The following is a 23,452-nucleotide window of genomic DNA, read 5'->3' as shown; positions in this document are numbered from 1 at the left end:
GACTCGATGGCCCATGGTATCTCAGTTCAGTGTAAGGGTACACTGGTAAAACGCCCCTATGTAAGTTGTAGTAGATGTGTTTTACCTGTATAGTCTATAGTCTACATAACTGCTGGGTCAAAGGTGTGCTCTGCCTGTGTATGGCCAAGATGACCTGTAGTTTGAACTCTCAGATTTTGCTTTACCTGTGTGACCTACATAACCTTTAGCATAACTTCCAGTCTAAAGTGTGCTTGACCTGAGAGTGTGTAACCCGTAGTTCTCAGATGTGCTTTACCTGAATGGCCTCCAGGTCTCGCTCCATGCCGGTGAGCTTGCGCTGCAGGGCCATGACCCCGGCCAGGTCGTTCCCGAGGCCCTGAGTGGACTCGATCACCTTGGTCTTCTCCTTCATCCAGGACTGGATCTCGTTGCACTCCAGGTGGTAGTTCTGGATGTTCAGGGCCGACTCCAGGTCCTGCTTCTTCTGGTCGGCCAGCCCCTGGAACTCCTTCCACCTGCACAAACAGGAGGGGAGGCATCAAAGGAGGAGTGCTAGTGTGCCTGTGCCTGTATGATACAGGTATAAGAGTCTATGTATGCTCTTGTGATTTATGAATATGTACATATTTGTTTAATGCTGTTCTTAACATGTACTGTATATTGAGTGGAAATGTGTGAATTGGAAGTGCGTGCTGTGGCTGTGGCTGTGTGTGTCCAGACAGACCTGTTATTGAGCTGGTCTTGTGTGTGGTTAATCTGGTCTTTGCAGCGGTTGTCGGACTTCAGCAGCTGTTCGGCCACCTGGTTGACGTCTGTGACACGGGTGCCCAGATTATTCATCTCTGGCTCCAGAGTCTCAAACCTGAGAAGAAAAACAAATAGATAAACAAACATATCCAGTCTAAAGCCCAAACACACATAATCTGCTCCTTCCATCCCTCTCTCTCTCCACCTTCACCATCCATCACCATCTCTTCTCCACGCATATGGCTCCCTGACATTAGAGGGCGCTATTTTTCATATAACTATTAATCAAGGCTGTTTGTTTACATCTATATTTCACTAATCTTTCTTCAATGACATCAACTCAGATCTACCTTCCCTTCCCTCATCTCCCCCCTCCCTCTGTCTCATTCTCTCCTTCATTTGCTCTTTTCTCCTTCTCCTGATCTCCCTCTTTCTCACCTCTGCTGCACCACCTCCAGGTCCTCCAGTTTGGTAGGGATCTCCATGCCGTGGAGCCACTGCTCCTTCTCCTCCACCCACAGCTGACAGGCTCCAGCCTCACTGTACATGCGGTAGAGTGCAAGAGCGCCCTCTAGTGCCTGGCGTCGCGCCGACGACAGAGACTCCAGCTCCTCGTAGCGCTGCTCGATGGACGGCAGACGGCCCTCCACCTGAGAGACAGGGACGAGAAGGAAGAGGAGAGAAGAGGAACAGATATAGAAAAAAAAAGAGAGTGAAAAAGAGACAGTCACAGCATAAGATGGAGGGATAGACAGGCAGACAGAAAGAGAGAGAGAGAGAGAGAGAGGGAAATAGAGAATGAGAAACAGACAGAGTGAGAGATAAGAATTTTATTACAGCTTTAGTTTTAGTGTCAGTGTCAGTCTGTTTATTACTTTGGCAATAAAAAGAAAGATATTGCCCCGCCAATAAAACCAGTCCAAAGAATAATTTCATAAACATTTATGAATGTGGGTGTGTGTTTGTGCTACCAGAGTGTTTGTGTGTGTGTGTACAGTGAGTTGTCATTTTATATTGTGATTGCATGTTTAAGCTGAGTGTATGTGTGCGTGCACATTACCTGCGGCGAGTGTGTGAAGGCTGAGGGCAGTGCGAGGGCCTGCTCGTGCAGGGAGTCAATGAGGGAGCGGTGGCTCTGGATCTCCTCCTCCACTTCCCTCTGTTTGCGGGCCAGAGTCTGGGTGGAGAACTCATCATGGCCCACTTCCTGACTGGACACCTGCCACACAGCCACAGCACCCAGTACACAGTTACAATACTGATACTCAACAGTTATCAATATCAATAACAGTATCAATACTGATACATAACAATGCAGCTATAGATCATTTACAGAGTACAGAATAGGTGTCAGACAGCAGTCACTAATAAACATAACAGAATTCAAACCCAGAATAAAGCTCTTTAGTTATTGTATGCCTTTTATTATCAGCTTTACTAAAGTTAAGATTTTGCAGAGACTTTTTTTAGATAAAAAAGGGTGTTGAGAAAAAAACAACAGCAAAGGGGCAGAGGGTGTTTTGTGTGGTCACGCTGGCGCTAGTGTCACCTGTCTGAGTGTCTCCGAGATCCACGCCTCCATGTCATTAGCGTCCGTCTGGAACTGGTGCAGAGCCACAGACTCCTTCAGATTCTGCTCTCTATGCCGGGAAGTCTGGGGGGGGGGGCAGAGAGAAAGAGGGGGAGGGAAGGGGGGAGAGAGAAAAGAGAGAAACCAAAACGATAAAAAAGGAGGACAGAGAGAGCAATAGAGGGTGTCTCCACAGAGACATTCAGCCTTCAGTACATAGTGCTTCTAATTATAAAAACCATTTCAATCTGTTGTTTTGGAGAGGATTACACATTCATTAAACACTGAACACAGCTGAACAAATTCCAGCCCAATGCATCGGCCTTAAGCCTCCTACAAATGTTCTTTCTCCCTCCCTCTCTCTCCATCCACTTTGTATCCATCCATTCCACTCTGTCTCTTGCTTACTAACTTTAGATTTGTAATTATCGCTCTATTTCATCTCACACTGATCCCTCCTCCATTTTTCTGTCGCTCTTTCTCTCCTCCTCAAGCAGCCATTTTCTGTTTGTTTGTACTTGCCTTTTAAAAGCAATGTCGTCTGATGGTCACGTGAAGGACAGATAAAACACACCTGTCATTCCCTCTAGCCATCCAGGATATAGTTCCGTGTTCTAGGAACACCCCACCAAAAATGTAGGGAAAGCTTTCATTGTCCGACACTATAAAATCGCCACCAGTTAGCATATTAGCAAGCTTTGATCAGTGTCAACTGATAACTAGGTAGTCAGCTCGCTACTTTTACTCCTTGCAGCTGCTTTAACCCTGCTGTCTTTCTGGCCCTCTGCTAAATGGTTGATTATCTAACTCATACTAGAACACACCACTGCTCCGTTATTGCTGGTGATTTGCTCACCTACCTCCTCAATTCTCAATATTTCTGATTAATTCCCCTGACCTTCTATGCCTTTCTTTCCTTCCTTCCATTCATCCTTCCATTTACCTTTGCTCATTTACATTAAGGAACAACAGTCAAGCTCCTTCTCTCAGCTCCTTCCCTACTATTCATCCATCTCCCTCCCTCCCTCCCTCCGTCACCCTTCCTTCCCGTCCTCCATGTCCCCACCTCTTCCAGGTGTGCCCACTGGGCGCGCACGTCCGTGATCCTCTCCGTCACCTCGGGCGCACCGGAGTGGCCCTCGCGCACCAGCTGCTCGCCGGAGGCGATGCTGTGGCCCAGCGGGCCGTAGCGGGCGGCCATCTCGTCACGGAAGGCCTCGTGCTTGCTGAGCAGGTGCAGCGCTGACGAGAGGTCGCGCCCACAGTCGCCGCCGGCCAGGATCTGCTCCTGCTCGCGGATCCACGCCGCCTCCTCGCCCAGCTCCCACAGGAACTGCCACAGGCGCCGAGACTCCTCCAGGCGCGCGCGCCGCGTGCCGGCCAGCACACCCAGCTCCTCGTACGCCTGGCCCAGCTGGGTCACCTTCTCGCTCACCAGCGCTGGGTCACACGGTTTATAGACTGGGGGGGAGGGAGAGCGGGTAAGCAAGTGTAACGTTCAGGCGACTCATGCAAGCACTTCTCTGGTTCTCTCAGTATGTATGTTATATTAAGTGTGTGTTTCTGTTAGTGCTGTTAGGCGTGCGGTATTTATATTGTGAAACTGTGTGTTCATGTATTTGTGTGTGTGTGTCTATTTACCGTTTCTGTGCCTGTATAAACTCTGAGATTTTGATGTAAAATGCTACGCCCTGGTCTGGATTAGCTCAGTGTGTTCTGGATTTGCAGTGTGTGTGTGTGTGTGTGTGTGTGTGTGTGTGTGTGTGTGTGTGTGTGTATAAACTCACTCTGTCCATCTGATGTGAAGCGCTGTGCGCTGGCCTGCACCGCTTTGATTCTCTCAGCCTGAGCGGAGGTGTCAGCCTCCACAAGGTTGTGTGTCTGCAGCAGGTCCTCCACATCATGCAGGTGCTTACCACTGTCCTGAGACTGCAGCCGGCCCTGTACACACACAAACACAAACACACACAACGGAAGTCAGCTCACAAAGCGGGACATGATTCACAACAGTAGGTTGCCATGGTTAAAAAAAAAAAAAAAAAAAAAATGTATGTGCTGTTTCCTGTGTTAGTGTTGTAAAAATAATAGAATGTAATGATGACATCTTGTCATCCTAAGACAAACACAGGGCCAACCAAGGCTCCTATCCAGCAGCGTTGTGCGCAACCCATCAAAATGTTCCGTACATTACACCTCTGGTATCCTCTCAGCTGCTTTCAGTGTTGTGATATGACGGTACATTCAAGTAAATCGATGTGTACGTTTTTCAATACGTTCCTGTGTTAGGTGACTGCCTGTTGTACTGTGTATGGTGGGGTGTGTTTAATTCTTTACATTTCCATTTAGTCATTTAGCAGACGCTTTATCCAAAGCGACTTACAAGGATGTATACACACTTTTTACATTTACACTGATGGCACACTGCACATCAGGAGCAATTAGGGGTTCAGTGTCTTGCTCAAGGACGTTTCGACAGGGAATCGAACTAGCAACCTGCTAATTACTAAACGACTTCTCTACCTCCTGTACCACTGTAATTCTGTGCTGGCGTGGGTTACCTTCATGTCAGCCATCCAGTCCATGATGTACTTCATCTCCTGCAGGAGGCGCTGTAGATCACGGTGGGAGTTGAGGCGCTCGCGCCGCGCCGACAGCAGCTCCTTCAGGTAATCCCAGAGCCGCAGCACGTTGTCGCGGCGCGCGGCGATGCGCCGCACCTCGTGGTACCCTTCCGCTTCCAGCTCGCGGGCCACCGCCTCCACAGCCGCCACACGTTCGCCGTACGCCCCGATATCCGTCTCGATGGCCTCGTGCTTCCTCGTGGCCGCCTCCACTGCGCCCAGGTCGCAGCCAAAGTTGTCCTACAGAGGGGGAGGTGTTTATGGAAATGCAGTACTGTGTAGTTACTACCTCAGTGGAAATGCAGTACTGTGTAGTTACTACCTCAGTGGAAATGCAGTACTGTGTAGTTACTTTGAGTGTATGCAGAATATTACTGAGCTTGAAACGGACCACTAACAGGTTCTTGTTCATCCCTAAAAACAACTGAAAGTAGATGACTGTGCGAGTGAGTGGGGGCCTGAAGCCTCTGTCCATCTGTAGTAGGGAACTAAGACAAAATGCAAGGTTTTATTCACCGACTGCTTGAGTCCATAATTAGCATCTAGATGAGAGTCAGTGTTCTTCCTGCTATCCTGCTCTATTTTTAGAATGTACAGGAACATGGTGAAACGCAATCTCTGTTCCAGTGTCTCTCCGAAGCTTTAACAATACAGTGAAAAATGAGCCCTGAGAAAGAAATATTAGAAACGGCACACTATCTCCAGTTTGTACACCTCTTTTATCTTTCATTTAGCCTTCTTTCACTCTCTCCGGTCTCTGCTCTCCTCTCTTGGTGCTCTCACTCCATCTCTCTCTCTCTCTCTCCATCTCTCTCCTCCCCCAGTTCAGATCCATATGCTGCTTTTCACTCTGATATTTCCTCTAGAAGTCTCTCTGTGCCCTCAACAACACTTTCCCTTTCCTCTCTCGCTCGTCTTCTCCACCAGCCCTTCCACAATCCATAAATTCTTTTCAACTCTGCTCCCTCCTTCTCCCTCTACCGCCTCCAGTCATCTAAATATTCTCTCTCTCTCTCTCTCTCAGTGCTGCTGACTCCCACCTGAGAGCCAGTGGCAGTAAACATCGCTCACTCTGCTGGCCAGAGAGGGGCCGTCTGAGGCCTTGGCCGTCTCAGTGCCAATGCCACGGCTATACCTACAACACATGGGCTCTGTGTCTGCTTTGCAACCTTTTTATCTAGGACTGTTAAAAGGTCACATTATGACATTTAACCCTATGAAGTAAGTAGATAAAGAGGGCTATTTTAGGTAACCAGCAATATAAGAGTATGTGCAGGGGGCATGGACTGTGCAACCGTCATCAAGAGAGGAGAGGGAGGAGAGTGTATTTTGTAGGCATATAACAATGTTAGAGTGAGAGTGTGGGTTCTTCGTTTTGGACAAATCATTCACGTGAGGTTAAAGGTCATTAAAATAGGAGCATAGTATACCTTAGAGCAATGTTACATGTGGTATGTGCTGTGACAATGTAATTATATCACCATGGTAACGGTCACCTGCGGGAACCTGGTTTCTGCACCCCACCCCCAGCATTTGAACATGGGTTCCATGGTGTGTGTATGAGTGTGAAAGACAAGTGCATAATTATGTGGGGTGTGTGTGTGTATACATGTGCCTGTTTGTTTTTGGTTGTGTGTGGGGGTTCATGCATGTACACGTCTCTCTGAGGTGTGTGTGCATGTGTGTGTGTGTGTGTGTGTGTGTGTGTGTGTGTGTGTGTGACAGTTATACCTGTGAAACCAGACGCTGGTTCTCACTCAGCCAGGTCTCCCTCATGGCCGCCTTGCGGTCAAAGCGTGCCGCCAGCATCTCCAGCTTCTCCTGCCGAATCAATTCATTCCTCAGCGCCAGCTCACGCTCATGCTCCGCCTTCTCCAGACGCTCCCACGCCTGTCGCCCAATCACAGCACACAAGACACACGTCAAATCATAGCTAGGACAATATACTACCTGGGAAAAACTGCAGATTGTGCAGATATATGCAGATAAAGATACAGACGATATTGTATTATATCCAATAGTAACGTTTACCTTATTGATGTCAGAGATGAGCTTGCCCTCTCTAGGCATGTAGACTTTCTGGTTGTTGGCCCTCATCTTGCTCTGGATGGTGAACAACAGAACCTCCAGGTTGCCCTTCTCCGTGAACCTGTGGGGGGAGGAAGAGGGGGGGGGGAGAACACGACAAAACAATACAACCTCATGAGTTACCCAAGTAGGATTTTAAAGGCCAGCACCACATTAAATTAGTGTTTAAGTACACTAGGCTCATCTTCACTTTGAGTGTGCGGTTGCTACTATGCATCTGTAAACATGTGCATGTGTACACTTGTGAAAAAGGTTGATTTGTGTAAATATCTGCGTGGGAATGTCAGTGAGCACATGACTCACTTGGGTGGCTTCTCCACCGTGCGGTAGGTGTTGAAGGCCTGGAGCTGGTTCTGCACACCATTGAGGGAGTTGGCCAGCTGTCTGTCGTTTAGCGTAGCGATGGTCTGCTGAATCCACTGCAGCAGCTCAGACGCCAGGCTCTCATACTTCTCGATCAGCTGATCTGCCTCGATGGCATAGTCCAGCACCTGAGAGAGGGAGACAAAGAGAGGGAGAGAAGGGGGTGGGAGAGAGAGAGAGGGAGAGAAGGGGGTGGGAGAGAGAGAGAGGGAGAGAAGGGGGTGGGAGAGAGAGAGAGGGAGAGAAGGGGGTGGGAGAGAGAGAGAGGGAGAGAAGGGGGTGGGAGAAGTAAGGGAGATGTGTACAGAGAGATTGGGGAGGAGGGGGTACATGTACTTAGTCAAGTTCTAACTATACACAATAGATACACCTGCACGATTAAATGAAATCAAGAGTTAGTCTTACATTCACAGACACACACACACACACACCTTGCCAATTCTCTTGCCCTCGACAGCCAGGGCCTTCATCTTGGAGAAGTAGTGGTAGTATGTGGCCACATAGGTGATGATAGACTTCTCATCAGGCTGGTCCACATTCACATCTGGAGACAGAGAGAGAGATGGAGAGAGATGGAGAGAATTAGAAAGAGAAGGAAAGAGGGAAGTGAGTGGGAGAGAGAGAGTACATTTTAAGCATACTTATTCCCCTATATACACACATGCACTACGTTACTAAAACAAGTCACCCAAGAAAACAGTACCGAGGTCTGCATCTGAGGGTGTTTGTGTGTCTGTGTGTCTGTGTGTATGTGTGCGTGCATGTGCGTGTGTGTGTCTCTTGAGATGCCTGCTGTTCTGCTGTCCCACTTGCAGTAGTGGAGACCATGTGAGGTCAGTAAGCACGAACATCTTAAATCCTCATCAGACAATCCAGCATGTGGGCGTGCACACGCACACACACACACACACACACACACACACACACACACACACACACATATAACAATAGACAAACAGTGCCTGTTGGTTTATCACTCGCTCGCACACAAACACACAGCTACACATGCACAGCCTCTGCTACAAAAACTCACACTCTCTGCTAACACACAGACAGACACTCATTCACACACACAGACACACAGTCACACGTCTGATCTGTCCACTGCCTTAACTGCCAACTTAATCTGTAATTAATTCCGGTAATCCCTAACGTTCCTAAGAGAGCTGACTGACCATGGATGAGATTGTGTGTGTGTGTGTTCCTCTTTGATCATGTATGGAAGCTCAGTGTCCGAACAGGACTTTGGCACATGGCATGGGGGCAGTAGACGTTTGGAGACGACTTGTAGACATTCTGGAGTTGAACCACACACCCCCCCACACACACACACACACACACACACACACACACACACACACAATTGCACTGCTTCAAAAGGGCTGAATTGGCAGCATCACCACTTTAAGGTCTGATTTAACAAGGGGGGTTGGGTCGGTTTAGAAAGCTCAAATGCAGTAAACATGCTTGCTGTTTCCACCCATACTTCATTCACATTCCCTCACGTTGTTCAGCCGTATTATAATGCACAGGGCAGTCTTACCCTCGGGATCCAGCAGCTTGGTCAGTCCCAGCTCTTTCTCAGCCACGTTAAAGGCATTCTGCAGGTTATAATGAGCATTGGAGCGCTTCAAGTTGTCAAACTCAATCAGGTCCGATCTGTAGGCGGAGAGAAAGAAGGAAAGATGCCACATTAAGACAGAGTTCAGAGGGCCTGAGTGACAACGTTCAGTTAAAGACCACGTTCAGAAGAAAATGCAACATAATTGTGTTTCATGGTGAATTGAGTTAAGCACCATTAATGAAAGATGGCGTGCGTGTGCATGTGTGTCTAAGGGTGTTTTTACTTTAATGTCAATTCTTAAATGCAGCAATTATTCAATGCAGGCAGAAGGTGACCGAGTCTCACACATTTTAATGTACCCTTAATTGAGATTGTGTAAGAGCAGCCTGTGGACATTGTGACTTACACCAGAGTGCGTTTTGAATGTGGAGTCTCTGAATGATGAAGCCAGCTCTCAGCAGTTCTCAGTGAACTACTAATGAGGATTTACTGATTTGACTGATCTCGCTGCGCAGCGAGAGAGCGGTGGTAAGGAAGTATAGGATTACTAACACTCTTTCCAAAGTGACTTAGAATATGCTGTGTGGACAGTCTGGATTTGGGATTGTGCTTGGAACACTGTGGGTTGCAAAAGGCAAGCACCAGCAAATGTAGCTAATGTATTAGCTAATGCTAATAACACAACGCCTCAAAAACCACCGTTAGGTCTTTAGAGGTCCACAGACTTCACTTAAGACACACCAACAGGGGGAAGCAGTGAGTTAGGCTTGGCGCATGAATGCAGTAATAGAGAGAGAGAGAGAGAGAGAGAGAGAGAGAGAGGGAGGAAAAAAGAGGAGAGCAAGATCTTATTCTTCTTATGTAGGTCAACTTATTCCAGCACCCTTTGTCTTTTCATCCATATAGCCTAGCTGCTGCTGCCGCTGACTGCAGTGCATCTGAATTTAGAGGCGGAGAAGGGGATCAAAGAGGGGAGAGGAGACGAGGCGAGACGAGACGAGAGGAGAGGAGAGTAGAGGGATGGGATGAGGTTTGGACCATACACAGTAAACCATCTACACTGAAGGATGGTGGTTTTAACTGTAGCCTTGTTGGGGCCAAAAGATGCCAAATGAACAAAAATGCAAGCAATGAAATGAAAACTAGTCAACACTATACCCAGTTCACTATGCGTGACTGACTTGTGTCTCAGAGTGACAAGTCTCAGTTTCAGGTTCAGGCGTTTTTAGCCAACTGACAAAAAAAAAAAAAAAGAAGAAAAAGAGGCTTACTGCTCACTTAAGACGCAAAGTACTTCAGATGCACACAGACGGCTTTTAGAAATAGCGTTTGTGGCATTTGCAAAGTGTTCAACAGCAGCTGGTGATATACGAGTCCAGACAGCTGAGCGTTTGGGAGGGTTAATAACCTTTCAACAGGCAGGCAGCAGCGGCTGCAGTAACCTGCAGGTTATAACATCTCGACTAATGATTATTTGATTTATTGGAAGAGGGTTAATGTGCTTGCCGAGGGCTGACTGACAGCTTCCGCAGGGGGCCCAGAGGCAAGGAGATCGGGGGAGAGATTGTGTGTGTGTGTGTGTGTGTGTGTGTGTGTGTAGTGTGTGTGTAGTGTGTGTGTGTATGTAATCAGGCTGCTAGCTTGGTCCTCCATACACATGCATGCATGTACAAGTGCTTGTATTTGCTCTTTGCGAATTGGCATCTCAGTGCGTGTGTGTGCGTAACATTCCTCTGGGTGAGAGGTTTTTTGTGTGTGTATCCCGGGTCAATTACCTGTGCTTGTGAACGATGGCATTGAACGCGAGGCCATCTCTCCAGCTGGTGGTGAAGTTGTGCACGTTGACATTGGGATACCTGCAGGGAACACAAGTCAGTTTAATCTTCAACTCAGAGTGTGTGTGTGTGTGTGTGTGTGTGTGTGTGTGTGTGTGTGTGTGTGTGTGTGAGTGTGTGTACACAATGACTATGATCGTTCTTAATTCTATTGCAGTGAGTGAGTACTTAAAGACCTTTATAAATCCCTCATCAGTAATCACTTTCAAAATCCTCATTTAAAGTTTGAGTCTCAATTTCTCACCAATCTTCTTTTCTGGCCTTTTTTCTCCCAGTATCCTCTCATCACTCTCTTCTCCCTCCTCTGATGCCTCTTCACTTCTATCTGAGCTGGCAACCTCACCTCAATCTCTCTTTCTGACAACCTCACCTCAATCTCCCTCGCTCTTTCTGACAACCTCACCTCAGTCTCTCTCGCTATTTCTGACAACCTCACCTCAGTCTCCCTCGCTCTTTCTGCACCAGTTTGGCCAATAGAAATCCTTAGCCACTTGTTTGTCATCAATCATCCTGCCCAGTTTTCTTCTTCTTCTTCTTCTTCTTCTTCTCTTTCCCTCCTTCCCTCACACACATTTTCTCCCACCCCAATTATCTTTTCCTGTCTGTTCTCGTCCTGTTTCTTTCCTTCTCTCCGTATCTCTTTTTTCCTTCTCACTTCTCCTCCTCACATCTCCTTTTCCCTCTTACCCAGCAGTCTTCATCTGACACCAGAGGAGCAGCGCCTCTTTGGCGGACTTCTTCTCCTTGTTGTCCCCGGTCTCCACGCTGATGTCCTGGATCTGCAGGGGTGGGACACACAGATCTAGTTCACACAGCTCTACACAGCACAGGTGGGCCGCTGGCCTCCCACTACAGAGGACACTGATGCCGTCTCCCGGCATGGCTTCGCTCGGCTCAGCCAGTCAACCCAGGATATCCTGTATTTGAATTTCTCTACATCAGGGTCTACCCGCTTGTGGTTGTGTAAGTAAGGGATAAAGGTTGACAACTCCACAACGCAAAGTGTAATGTTAGTTTCCTCCGTTTATACCCCAGTTGTCATGACTGCAGAACTTCGAGAAGGTTCCTCTTAGTAGTTATGACAAATGGAATCAGAATCATAAAACACGGGACGAGATGTTAAAACTGTCCATTGTGCCAATAGATGGTATGCACTCACATGAGATTTACTGTGATGTTGACAGAGTGGCATGGGAGGTTTAATTCTTAGACTGGGTTAAGATGTCAATTTTGGGACCCATCCTCAGTAGTGTGCCTTCGAATCAGTGGGTGTTTCGGCCTTTAATCACTAAACACCCTCATCAAAGGTGGCCAGCTAAAGGGTGATCAAGCCTTAGCTTGTGTCCCATGCCCAATTAAGATTTCCCACGGGACTATACATGTATGTGTGTATTAACAGTAGTAGTTATGACAAATGGATAAGCCCCTTGCATTTTAAAAGGCTGTCTGTGGCAATTATGTAAGGTCACCTGCCGTGTGGCAGAAGGCCTATTTCTGTCTTCACGTCCCTTGGCTGACTCAAGCGTGCTTTAAAACAAAACCGCAGGAGTTCAACGGTGCAGAACCGACAGCCATGTACAGAGCACAAAGCTACTATGATGGAGGAAGAAGCTATACTATCTGTGCATGAGGACAGGAGCCACAGAGATAATCTGAAGACAAGGCCCTCCCAACATGGTGTCCCAATTTTATACACACAAAATGTAGTCCTACCTCACCCCTAGACAACAGCATTTATGGAAAATGCCCCTCTGTGCACTGTAAACAGAGATCTTACTGCTTATTCATACTCCTGGTTTACAAGTGTAACTCAATATGGGGAGAGATATATGTCTGGTGCCGCCGTGCCTCGTTCAAACCAGCACGTTAACTTTCTATGCTGACTCAGCAACACAGTCACAAAAGCCACAACAAACACACATCACACGCCCACCTCAACTGACACTGGCTGAGAAACAGCTGGCAATATGCTGCCAGTAGACAGCCTCAGAAAGACAGCCCTTTGGATGTGCATGGTTCTGGACATTAGGCCCATCTGCTGTGATCATCCACGATACCGGCCACAGAGCCACTGACAGCTGGCTCTTTGCCACCTTCATCATTTATAAGCAGTGGTCAATAGCCAAAAGCAATCTCGCTCTAATCGCATATCAGTGTCTGAGTTTCATTCCGATCTGTTTTTTTTTTTTATTAAATATTTCTTTTAAATCATTTCTTCTTAATAGAGATTTGTAACTAAAATGGAAATCATTTATATTGGACATGTTCCAAACAAACATGAACAACCCTTGACTGTAGATCATGGATTGGCCATAATTCATGGCCCATTGAGATACAGCAAAAGGGTAGGCTAGATCAAGTCTTTTACAGACACGCACAATGCTACAGATCTGAATCTCAATCATTAGACATAAGAGTCGCTTTCACGCTAGGAGAACGCACCCTAAGTGTGCCTTTATTCAAGTATAGCCCTCTCCTGATTAAAAAGTGTCCTCTCTGCTCACTGCTATGCTAGACAAGGCCTTTCTAATTAGCGGAACAATTAGCTAGCAATCTGTCTTGATTTGTGTTCCACGGTTGCAAGTACAACGGTAGGACACACTCACACACTTAATTGTGTCTGTTTGATAAGGGCATCACACAAATATGTAATTAGAGTGTTTGTGTAATCCACAACACAAGGCAATCTAACTTCATCACTCAGATATGAGAGACTTTCCAATACATCAAACTCTCTTTCCACGGCACAATCTTCTGATACAACCACATTAACCGTGCCTGTAAACTACAGCGGGGATCAATGTAATTGGTCAACCTAATGCTTTTCAGTAAATGCATTACAACAAAACTCTTATTCTCATTCATTAATTCTTACCCAAACTCATTACTCATCAGTTTGTGTACATCATCCTGCCCTTAGCAGAACAGAGGAATGAACGCCGAACACCAAAAAGGACCGGTCATCTCATTTGTTTTAAAGAAGCAGAAGCAGCAGCCAAACAGTATCACATTACTGAGGACATAAATATCAACTAAATGAACCGCCATTTTGAGGCATGCGTCAGAGCTTATATCTGTCCACTGAGGCTGCTGTGGGATTGCCTGCGCCCCAAGCCGTACCTGGAAGCGGAGGATGATGGTCCAGATGAGGCCGAGGGTGAGGCGGTGGTTGCCGTCGACGATGTCGTGGGAGCCCATGTTCTCCAGGTGCACCTTCTGCTCCTTGAGGAACTGCAGGGCCTTGTCCACGTTCTCCAGGCAGTGGATCCGCATGCGGCCCTTAGTGGGTTTAGGCTGAGAGAGGGGGAGGAGGAGAAGGGGGAGGTTAGGGCTGCTTTGACGGGCCATGTGAGTGAATCCCCCAATGCCATTACAGAGTTGAAGATGGGAGTTTAGTGGGTAGTGTCGTGGAAGTGTTTGTTGTAGACCTTTGTATGTGTCAGTGAGAGTGTGTGTATGTGACCTTGTGAGAGAGAGATTATGAATGATAATGTTCACTTCACCAGGTTATGTACTGACTATGAAAAAAAGTTCAGTAGTAGTGGTGTGTGTGTGTGTGTGTGTGTGTGTGTGTGTGTGTGTGTGTGTGTGTGTGTGTGTTTGTGTGTGTTTGTGTGTGTTTGTGTGTGTTTGTGTGTGTGTGTGTGTGTGTGTGTGTGTGTTTGAAAGAGTGAGCGAGTGAAATTAAATCCCAGTCACACTGGCAATGAAAGAAAGACACTCAAAAGAAAAACAAAGTAAACAATACAGGAGATGAAGAGAAAAGCCAGATAAAAATATTACAGTAGAGCAGGGGTCTTCAACCTTTTTCAGCCCAAGGACCCCTCGACTGAGAGAGACACTGAGCAGGGACCCCCACCCCGGCCGCCCCAAATTTGGGCCTGATATTCATATAATTTATTTGGAACTAAGTGTCAGTCACACACACACACACTCCCCTACACATGTTTTAACAGAATTACAAATCATCTGTGACACACAACTCGTTTCAATTTATTCTGTTTATTATTGACATTTTTTCTCCCTTACAGTTAGCCATCACTCTGTATTCAATTAGGGAGGGACAAAGAATTGAGTAGCTTGAGAAGCTTAAGTATGGATGAAATATGTCATACCTAGTGAGAGATCTGACGTTTGAGAATTCATCACTCATGTCTTTGGCAACAACATTCTCCTGAAGCATGCAGTGCGTCATACATGGCTCTTGCACCGTCTGTGCACATCGCGACACATTTTGGCCAGGGTATATCATGTTCACGGAAAAAATTGTCGATCACTTTGAAAATCTCTGAACTTTTTTTACCTCCAGGCAGCTGCTTACAGAATAGAAATTCCTCCTGCATCTCATTTTGGTCGACAAATCACAAAAAAGCTAAAAGCTGAGCGTCGTTTGACACATCGGTGGATTCATCTAATTGTTGTGCAAAATAATCTGCCTTCGGGAGTTTTGCGACTAGTAGTGCCCTCGCATCAGCTGCCAATTCATCAATAGGGCGGGCATTGGGATGCTTTTCAGTTTTTTTACGTAGGCCTACTCATCCTTCCCAAACATTGTTTTTCACATATCACTAGCTGTTGGCAATATTAAACTTTCCACAATTACCGGTATGTATGGCTGTTTGGTCTGAGCGACACGTAATGCAACTTGATAAGAGGCTTTTAAAGCTAGCTCGCACACTTTGGCTGATTGTCTCATCAAGGTCTGTTGGCCCTCAAAAGATTTTAAACGGGAAATATTAAATGTTTTTTTTTTCTTTCAAGTGAGCATGGCTTGTCTTTGAGTGTCATTGCAGCTTTGATGGTTTCATAGTTTCGTTTGATTGCACGGAAGAGCAAACCACGCACACTGCTAATTCTTCACCATCGGTCTCTTTGTAGGTGAAGGCAAACTTCATAATTCTCTGAATATTTACGTGTCTTCTTCCGTTTGCGCTTTTGGCTGTTCATGGAAGGGGTGTTGGCATCCTCTGAAGGTAGATAATCTGAACCGCCATCAATGGTGTCTGACAAGGAGCTTTTGTTCCGAGAAATTACAAAACGATAAATTATTTCAAATTGTATGGTTATGGCAGGTAACGTCTTTTGGCACCAGATAGCTAAATGTAGCTAAAAGTGCATATGTTGCCATTATGATCAAATGATTGCGTGAAGACATGGGTAGCCTATGTATTATTTTTAAGGAATAGAAAGCAATTTTTACTTTCTGTTTCTGTTTATGTAGTCTTTTGGACGTTTTAAATTTTTGGAAGAGGGAAAAAATGCTTCAGATGAAATCATTTGGCGGACCCCCTGCAGTACCTCCGCGGACCCCCTGGGGGTCGCGGACCCCCGGTTGAAGACCTCTGCAGTAGAGCATAGATAGACACCACTGGAGATGTGGAAGGAGCGATTGCAAACAGATAGAGACACGCGTAAATAAAATGGCTGGTACAGAGGAGGAGAGTGGCAGAGAGGGAGAGAAAGAGAGATGGACAAAGTAATCCCAAAGAGAGAGAAAAGAAATCAAATAAGACAAAGATGAAAAACGCAGATGGAGAGAGAAAAAGTGTGATGTGGAAGAACAAAAACAGATTAGAGGGGATAGTGACAGCAAGAGGAAGTAAAATGGAGGACATAATCACTGGGAAGGAAAAGGGAATGAGTGTGAGAGAGAGAGAGAGAAAGAGAGAGAGAAAGAGAGAGAGAGAGAGAGAGAGAGAGAGAGAGAGAGAACTGACCAGCTGTTCTCCGGAGAGAACCTCCAGCAGGCGGATGAGCATGCGTCCATCACGCAGGTCAGTGTAGAGGTCACCGATGCGACAGGTGACGCGGCCCAGGTGAGAGTTCACCCACTTGGTGAAGGTCTTCTTCTGCACGGCCTCTCGCTCATCTGCAACACACCGGCAGCAACAAGGTTAACACAGCATCAATAGCAACATCAGAGCAGCTCGACATATACTCACACACACACACACACACACACACACACACACACACACACACACACACACACACGTCTTATCAGATACAAACAGTTCACACACAACAAAACAAAAACGTACACACACACACACACACACACACATGTTCCACAAACAAACAACGCACACAAGCATATGAGATAAATACACGTTTGCAAACCTAGACACCATAAACGTATATCATGAAGTATCATAACTTCACAGGCTAATGAGTGGCAACCCTTCAAGCAGACTTCTCCCTGCTCAGGACAAACATGGCCTCTTCAACTAATGAGTAACTTCAGTCACTAATGTTGCTGTAGTGTTCTCATAATGGCACATCACAGCAACACTGCAATGCACAACACACACACACACACACACACACACACACAACACACAGTCTCTAACCCTCTCACTCACACACTCACTCTTGCTCCCGCTCTCTCACACCCAGCTAACCACAATGTTGATTTCACACCTGCCCCACCTCGTATACGGAACCAGAGAACCCCCAAGAGCAACCCAGAGCAGTGCAGGCCCATAAATATTCATGCTCTCGCAATGTGTTGAGCAGACAAGCAGCCATGAAGTTTTCAAACTCCATTACGGCTCATGTGTCAAACTGAAGGATGAATGACTGCATCAATCAAACATACCGCAGGCACACACACAAACAGTCTCTCTTGTACTCTCCATCTCGCTCTCTCTCTCTTACACACACACAAAGTCCTTCTCTCTCTTCATCTCACTAACACACACACACACACACACACACACACACACACACACACACACAACACACACACACACACACTCTCTCTCTGACTCCTTCTCACTAACACTAACACTTACACACACACACACACACACCACACAGTATTATTTCTAGTGCCACTGCACACTCAAGGCATCCATGAGTGACAGGAGTGATGACTGCCCTCCCTATTAAACTACACATTTCCATACCATTTAGAGTTGTTTGTCAACATCAATGTGTTTCAAACTACCTGGGAAAACGTATGCAAATGAATGACCTGACTGGAGCCTGAGGTGGCCATATTACTTGTTGTTCTCTTTGGGTGCCTAAGGTGACCAGGGTTCATATCCCAGTTTCTTCCCTTATCCTAATCTGGGTTTGTAATCCTGGGGGGCTCATGTTCTGTTTCATTGCTCTGCTTATCCTTAGAATAGTAACCTTATGAGCACACATGTAGCATGTATATATGGCGCATGTATGCTAATGTGTTTCATCCTGATGCGTTTCTGAATTAATCTGCATGCTTCTGATTCTCTCTTCATGTGTGTGTGTGTATTTTTATATATATATATATATATATATCGAGAGAGAGAACGTACTCCTGTGCTGATGAACTCATAATTGCAATGCAGTTCATGACCCTCTTACCAGAGAGCAGGGTTTGGTGAAATGCTTGCAGATTAAAATGCTTTCGGTCATGCTGGTGTCTCCCGGCATTTTCAGATACACACCCCCCCCCCCCCCCCCCCCCCCTCTCTTTACAGCAAAGTGACGTACTCTAACTACTCCATAGATCTAGAAAAAAATATTTGTATTTCTAATGAGCTACTTGCTTAATGTAAGCAACTAACCGATTATTACATTAGTTGGCAAATATTTTTATAGTGGATTTTTGTAGATTAAGTTTGATTAGTTGTTGTAGCCCTAGTCTTATGTGAGCCCTTAAGTCTGTTTCCATTCAAAACAATACAAACTCCATGAAAATACCCCAGCAGTGTGTGTGTGTGTGTGTGTGTGTGTGTGTGTGTCCACTGGATCCAGAAGACATGACCTTGACACAGCAGTGTGCCGGAGCATGATACCAAACACTCACACACACACAATCCTTCCCAGTAAGCCCTGCCAACATCCCCCCCCCACACACCACCCACATACCCATACCTGCAGAAAGATGAAGGAACAGGAAGGAGCGGATGGACTGAAAGCAGAGGCACAGAGAGAGGCACAGAGAGAGAGAGAGAGAGAGAGAGAGAGAGAGAGAGAGAAAGAGGGTCAGAAAGTATAAAGGTGAATGTGGTGGTGTGCAAGGACGAAGAGTATAAAAGGGGGGCAGAGGTCTGACTAAATATAGGGAGAAGAGATGAGGAAGTAGGCCTGGGCCTGGGGTAAGAGAAAGAACTCAGTGACACACCAGGAGCAACCAGGAGGGCTGGGGAAGAATTCCGGACAGATTCCGGAGGATATGAACAATGTTCAGTGTCTCAGCACTCAATTAGTAATACTATTAATAGCATATTTAATTAGTTAGATCATTGTGATAATGTCATGAACACACACACAGACACACATACACAGATGGACACACAGATGGACACATAGACACACACACACAGATGGACACACAGACACACATACACAGATGGACACACAGACACACACACAGATGGACACATAGACACACACACAGATGGACACAGACACACACAGAAGCGTCCTCAGTGACAGGGTAACATATGGATGAGGACAGTAAGGGGCTCAACTCCTGCTGACCGCATTCACTGGCCAATCACGTGATCTGCCAGTGACCTTTAAAGTAAGGTGTGTGGTTGTCCACCCACACACACACACACACCTGCTTAACATAAAAACACTCCTTTTCTTTGTGAGAAATATAATATAAATATAATAATGCTTGAACGTAAACAGTGACCTGCCTGGCACACTGTGTTTATGTGGGTGTTAATCTTTCCCCAGCACAGCTAACATTCAGCACATATGCAGAAAAGTGTAGGCTGATGAGGACACACACACACTTACTTCAGGGCTCCACGCACGCACGCACACACACACACACACACAGAATCTGACTCCTAATCCCATTAGTGGGAGTAACAAATATATCCACTGGTGCACACACACACAGTCAGAAGAAGTGTCTGGAGGGCCATCTGGTCAAGAGGCCATATAACACACACAATTCGACACACACGTAAAACACAGACAGACACACACATACAAATAATTTTTTCCAAACATACATATAAACACAAACACACTCACGTAGTTTCTACACCTAGACCCATGGAAATGTATCCCTCAGACTACACACACACGGGACCGCAGATCACTTAAAGATTCTTTTAGATCAATCACACACAGACAAAAAGCACAACCACGTGTGTGTGTGTGTGTGTGTGTGTGTGTGTGTCAGAATGACAGTAATCCTGATCTGATTCCTGGTTGGTCTGGGTGGATAAGGAGGCACTTTAGGGTTTAGGGAGGGAAGCCCCCCTTCATGGAGAGAAAACAGGAGAGGATCTAAATCCCTCAATCTCCCTCGAAATTCCTCCTTTCCATATCTCTCTCCCCTTCTGTCCATATCCCACCACCCACCTCTCCAGCACCCTCACTTCTCTCTTTCTCCTCCTTCTCAGTTCCCCTTTTCTCTCTCTCTCTAGTAGTTCTATATGTCTTTATTCTCAGCCCATCTCATTCTGTGATGCCAATATAAATCACTAAAACATTCCTTATGAAGCTATAGGCTAAACAACAATTGTACGACAGTCAGCAATGACTAAAACTTGAATCTATGGATCAGGTGGGTAACTGAAGAAATATATAGACACCATGCGCTATGACATCATAACCAAACTACACACGTGGTCTATTTTGCTGGTCCAACCTCAAGTGTGATTATCTATTCCCCCCCCCCCCCCCCCGGCTGGTTTCTCTTCACATCACGTTATCTGGTCTTTTTCTCTGGTCAGACCCTGGTCCACCCCAACAGCTCAAACAGACCCTGGTCCACACCAACCGTGTCAAAGCATCCGAAATGAAAGATGAATGACCGAAGAAATGAGTGGCTTGTGTTAAAATCAGAACAGGTCCAACTCGCCCCAATCCTCCATTATATGATTTCTGATTGTTCAATATTTCTTCCTTATCTGGAACTTTATGGAAAAAATGGACTTAAAGTATCAATTTATTTACCTAAAATGAAACTTGTACCTCTACATGCATCTTTACATTAAATATATATATATTCAACATATAATTTCTCTTCCTGTTAGCCCCTCTCTGCCTCCAGTGCAGATTAGCTCCGCTAACCGCACCAGTGATCGAGACTGTGAGAGCACGCCCTCCTCTTTCTGAATGCCACTGCAATAAAAAAATACATAAACTGGAAGAAAAATAAACAAAGCCGACGGACAGATTCAATTTCCAGTCTGTGGATGTGTGCGGCTGCATTTCAGAAAATGTCACACAGTGAGTCTCTCTCCTGGCCCAGGAATGTGCCGTTTGTCCTTGAGGGCGTGATCATGTCAGTGAAACGCTGGCACCCACAGGCACAGAGAGCAGGAAGCCACTCATCTACGCTAAGTACGGCTGCTGGGGCTCCAACACTGAGTTAACCCTAAGACACAGAGAGGAAGAGGGATGGAGGGGAAAGGGAGTAGGGAGGGAGAGAGAGAGACAGAAAGGGGGGGCAGGCAGCTGTAAAACGAGAGACAGTGAGAGAAATAAATGAATAAAGAAAGAAAATAATCGGAGATAGAAAGAGGAAGACCGGGAGAAAGACAGAGAGAGATATAAATGAATAAAGAAAGAAAATAATCGGAGATAGAAAGAGGAAGACCGGGAGAAAGACAGAGAGATAAAGAAAGAGGAAAGAGATATGGAGGCAGAGCAAGTCTACATACACAAACAGGACCCAGGACTGTTTTATGATTCCGAATTACTCACTTCAGACATCATGGATTATTTGTGTGTTTTTGGTTGAGTTCTGTGTTTTCATAGGTCTCCCATAACTCAGACATTTCCTGACTACTTCTCTTGGGAGGTGAGAGGGACTGTGGGGTGCACCATGCAACAGTTGCTACATACACCCCATCATGACATCCCTACCAGACACACACACACACACTCACTCACTCACACACACACACACACACACACACATAAACACAGAGACTCCCACTCAGACACACACACACCCACACACACACACACATAAACATAGAGACTCAGACTCAGACACACAGACTCACACATATACAGACTCACACACACACACACACACACACACACTCACTCCTAGCCAGAGTAGTGACCCCTGAGTGCCTGGCCCTTCAGCAGCAGCAGTGACCCTGTGCATGAGGGCTGTGTTTTCCTTTCAGTGGAATGTTTGTCTGTTTCATCAAATGAAGCACAGGGAGTTGAGCGATATATTACATTTATTATCACTATTACTACATCGCTGTGTGCACACATACATGTGTACGTGTATGTGTGTGTGTGTGTGTGTGAGTGAATGCACATGTATGCCGATGATCTCTGTGCTTAAACTGAATGCTGTTTTCCATCACATGTCATGGAGGATGAAAAGGAGTATAAGGGTGTTTGTATTAATGTGTTTGTGTGTCTTATCTTTCAAAGAAGGATTTATTTAGAAATGCCATTCCTACCATGTGTGTGTGTGAGAGTGTGTGAGTGTGTGTGTGTGTGTGAGTGAGAGTGTGAGAGTGTGTGTGTGTGTGTGTGTGTGTGTGAGAGAGTGTGAATGTGTGTGTGTGTGTGTGTGTGTGTGTGTGTGTGTGTGTGTGTGTGTGTGTGAGAGAGTGTGAGTGTGAGTGTGAGTGTGTGTGTGTGTGTGTGTGTGTGTGTGAGAGTGTGGGCAATGTTATCTGTATTCTGGACAACTGACCCCAAACCTTGATCTGTGTTTAGAACAGTGAAGCCTTGAACATTCCAGACCTCGGAGGAGAGGCGGACCTTACTTTGCCGCACACAGACTACATACAAACGCACAAACACACACACACAAAAAGGCACACTCATACTTAGTTGGATTGCAGTGAAACACTTCACCCCACATAAGTACAAAAGATGAGTGTAGGGAAAGACTGACAGAAACAGGTCACTTACCCCCACAAAGGGCCTTCATGCTGTCCATCAGTGAAGCAGGTCTAAACAGTAACACACACACACACACACACACACACACACACACACACACACACACACACACACACACACCCCCCCCCCCCCCCCCCCCAGGGCACCAGACTAACTTTTCCGCTGATGGCACTGATGCCGCCAACTTTTCTCAGTTGGTCGCTCCAGCACATGATCTCGTCGCACCCTTTGTTTTGGTACAGCACAGGGGCGTTGGCTACACTGTTAACCGCCAGGGCCTTAGCACAGATTCTTCTCCATCAAAAATCGATCAACCGATTTACTTCTAAATAAACAGGAAGGGTTTGGATTTGGTTTACAACACAGGCTAACTCCAGACAGTATTTTCTTGTTAAGCCTAAATGGTTCTCATGCTTAAATGCGTTGAAATGGCCAGATCTTTTAGTTGATTTGGGCAGTTGAAAGAATCTAAATGTAATTTAATCTAATTTAATTGAATTTAATTAAATGTAATTTAATTTAATTTAATTTAATTTAATTTAATTTAATTTAATTTAATTTAACCATTAAATATCAGCACGTTCATGACTCGGACACCACCATCTACATCTACCTACAATAATATGTGTGTGACAAATCAAAATAATTTCAATTCAAAGTTAATTTGCTATTTTAATCTGACGTTCCGCGAGTTGGTCAACTGTCTACACAATGAACATATGAGATCAGCACTGTAACTTAGCCTAGTTTTGTTTTATGGACGTTGTGGTAGCTATCAAAGAATGACGTGATCAGGAAAAGTTAAATGGGTCATAAAACCTGCCTCATGTGTGACGACTGAGCTAAC

At 45.9% G+C, this 23,452-nt stretch overlaps 1 protein-coding gene across 8 annotated transcripts in view; it reads right to left on the bottom strand.

The window, feature by feature from the left end:
• Window positions 1–23,452, bottom strand: part of LOC105912481 (spectrin beta chain, non-erythrocytic 1) — a 90,633-nt gene that overhangs the window by 22,831 nt on the left and 44,350 nt on the right. For all 8 annotated transcript variants that reach the window (XM_031572044.2, XM_031572046.2, XM_031572045.2 and 5 more), the window contains 17 exons: window positions 16,488–16,639; window positions 13,891–14,064; window positions 11,458–11,549; window positions 10,711–10,791; window positions 8,915–9,030; window positions 7,803–7,915; window positions 7,312–7,499; window positions 6,952–7,069; window positions 6,652–6,810; window positions 4,858–5,160; window positions 4,087–4,240; window positions 3,366–3,760; window positions 2,279–2,383; window positions 1,790–1,948; window positions 1,168–1,379; window positions 707–844; window positions 278–497 (listed from right to left, as the gene is read on the bottom strand). In XM_031572044.2, coding sequence (XP_031427904.1) covers window positions 278–497; window positions 707–844; window positions 1,168–1,379; window positions 1,790–1,948; window positions 2,279–2,383; window positions 3,366–3,760; window positions 4,087–4,240; window positions 4,858–5,160; window positions 6,652–6,810; window positions 6,952–7,069; window positions 7,312–7,499; window positions 7,803–7,915; window positions 8,915–9,030; window positions 10,711–10,791; window positions 11,458–11,549; window positions 13,891–14,064; window positions 16,488–16,639 — 2,879 coding nt within the window. The remainder of the gene's footprint in view (window positions 1–277; window positions 498–706; window positions 845–1,167; window positions 1,380–1,789; window positions 1,949–2,278; window positions 2,384–3,365; window positions 3,761–4,086; window positions 4,241–4,857; window positions 5,161–6,651; window positions 6,811–6,951; window positions 7,070–7,311; window positions 7,500–7,802; window positions 7,916–8,914; window positions 9,031–10,710; window positions 10,792–11,457; window positions 11,550–13,890; window positions 14,065–16,487; window positions 16,640–23,452) is intronic.

This window comes from Clupea harengus, chromosome 8, assembly GCF_900700415.2.
Source record: "Clupea harengus chromosome 8, Ch_v2.0.2, whole genome shotgun sequence".
Lineage (NCBI taxonomy): Eukaryota > Metazoa > Chordata > Actinopteri > Clupeiformes > Clupeidae > Clupea > Clupea harengus.
This window is presented reverse-complemented; position numbering and strand designations above follow the sequence as displayed.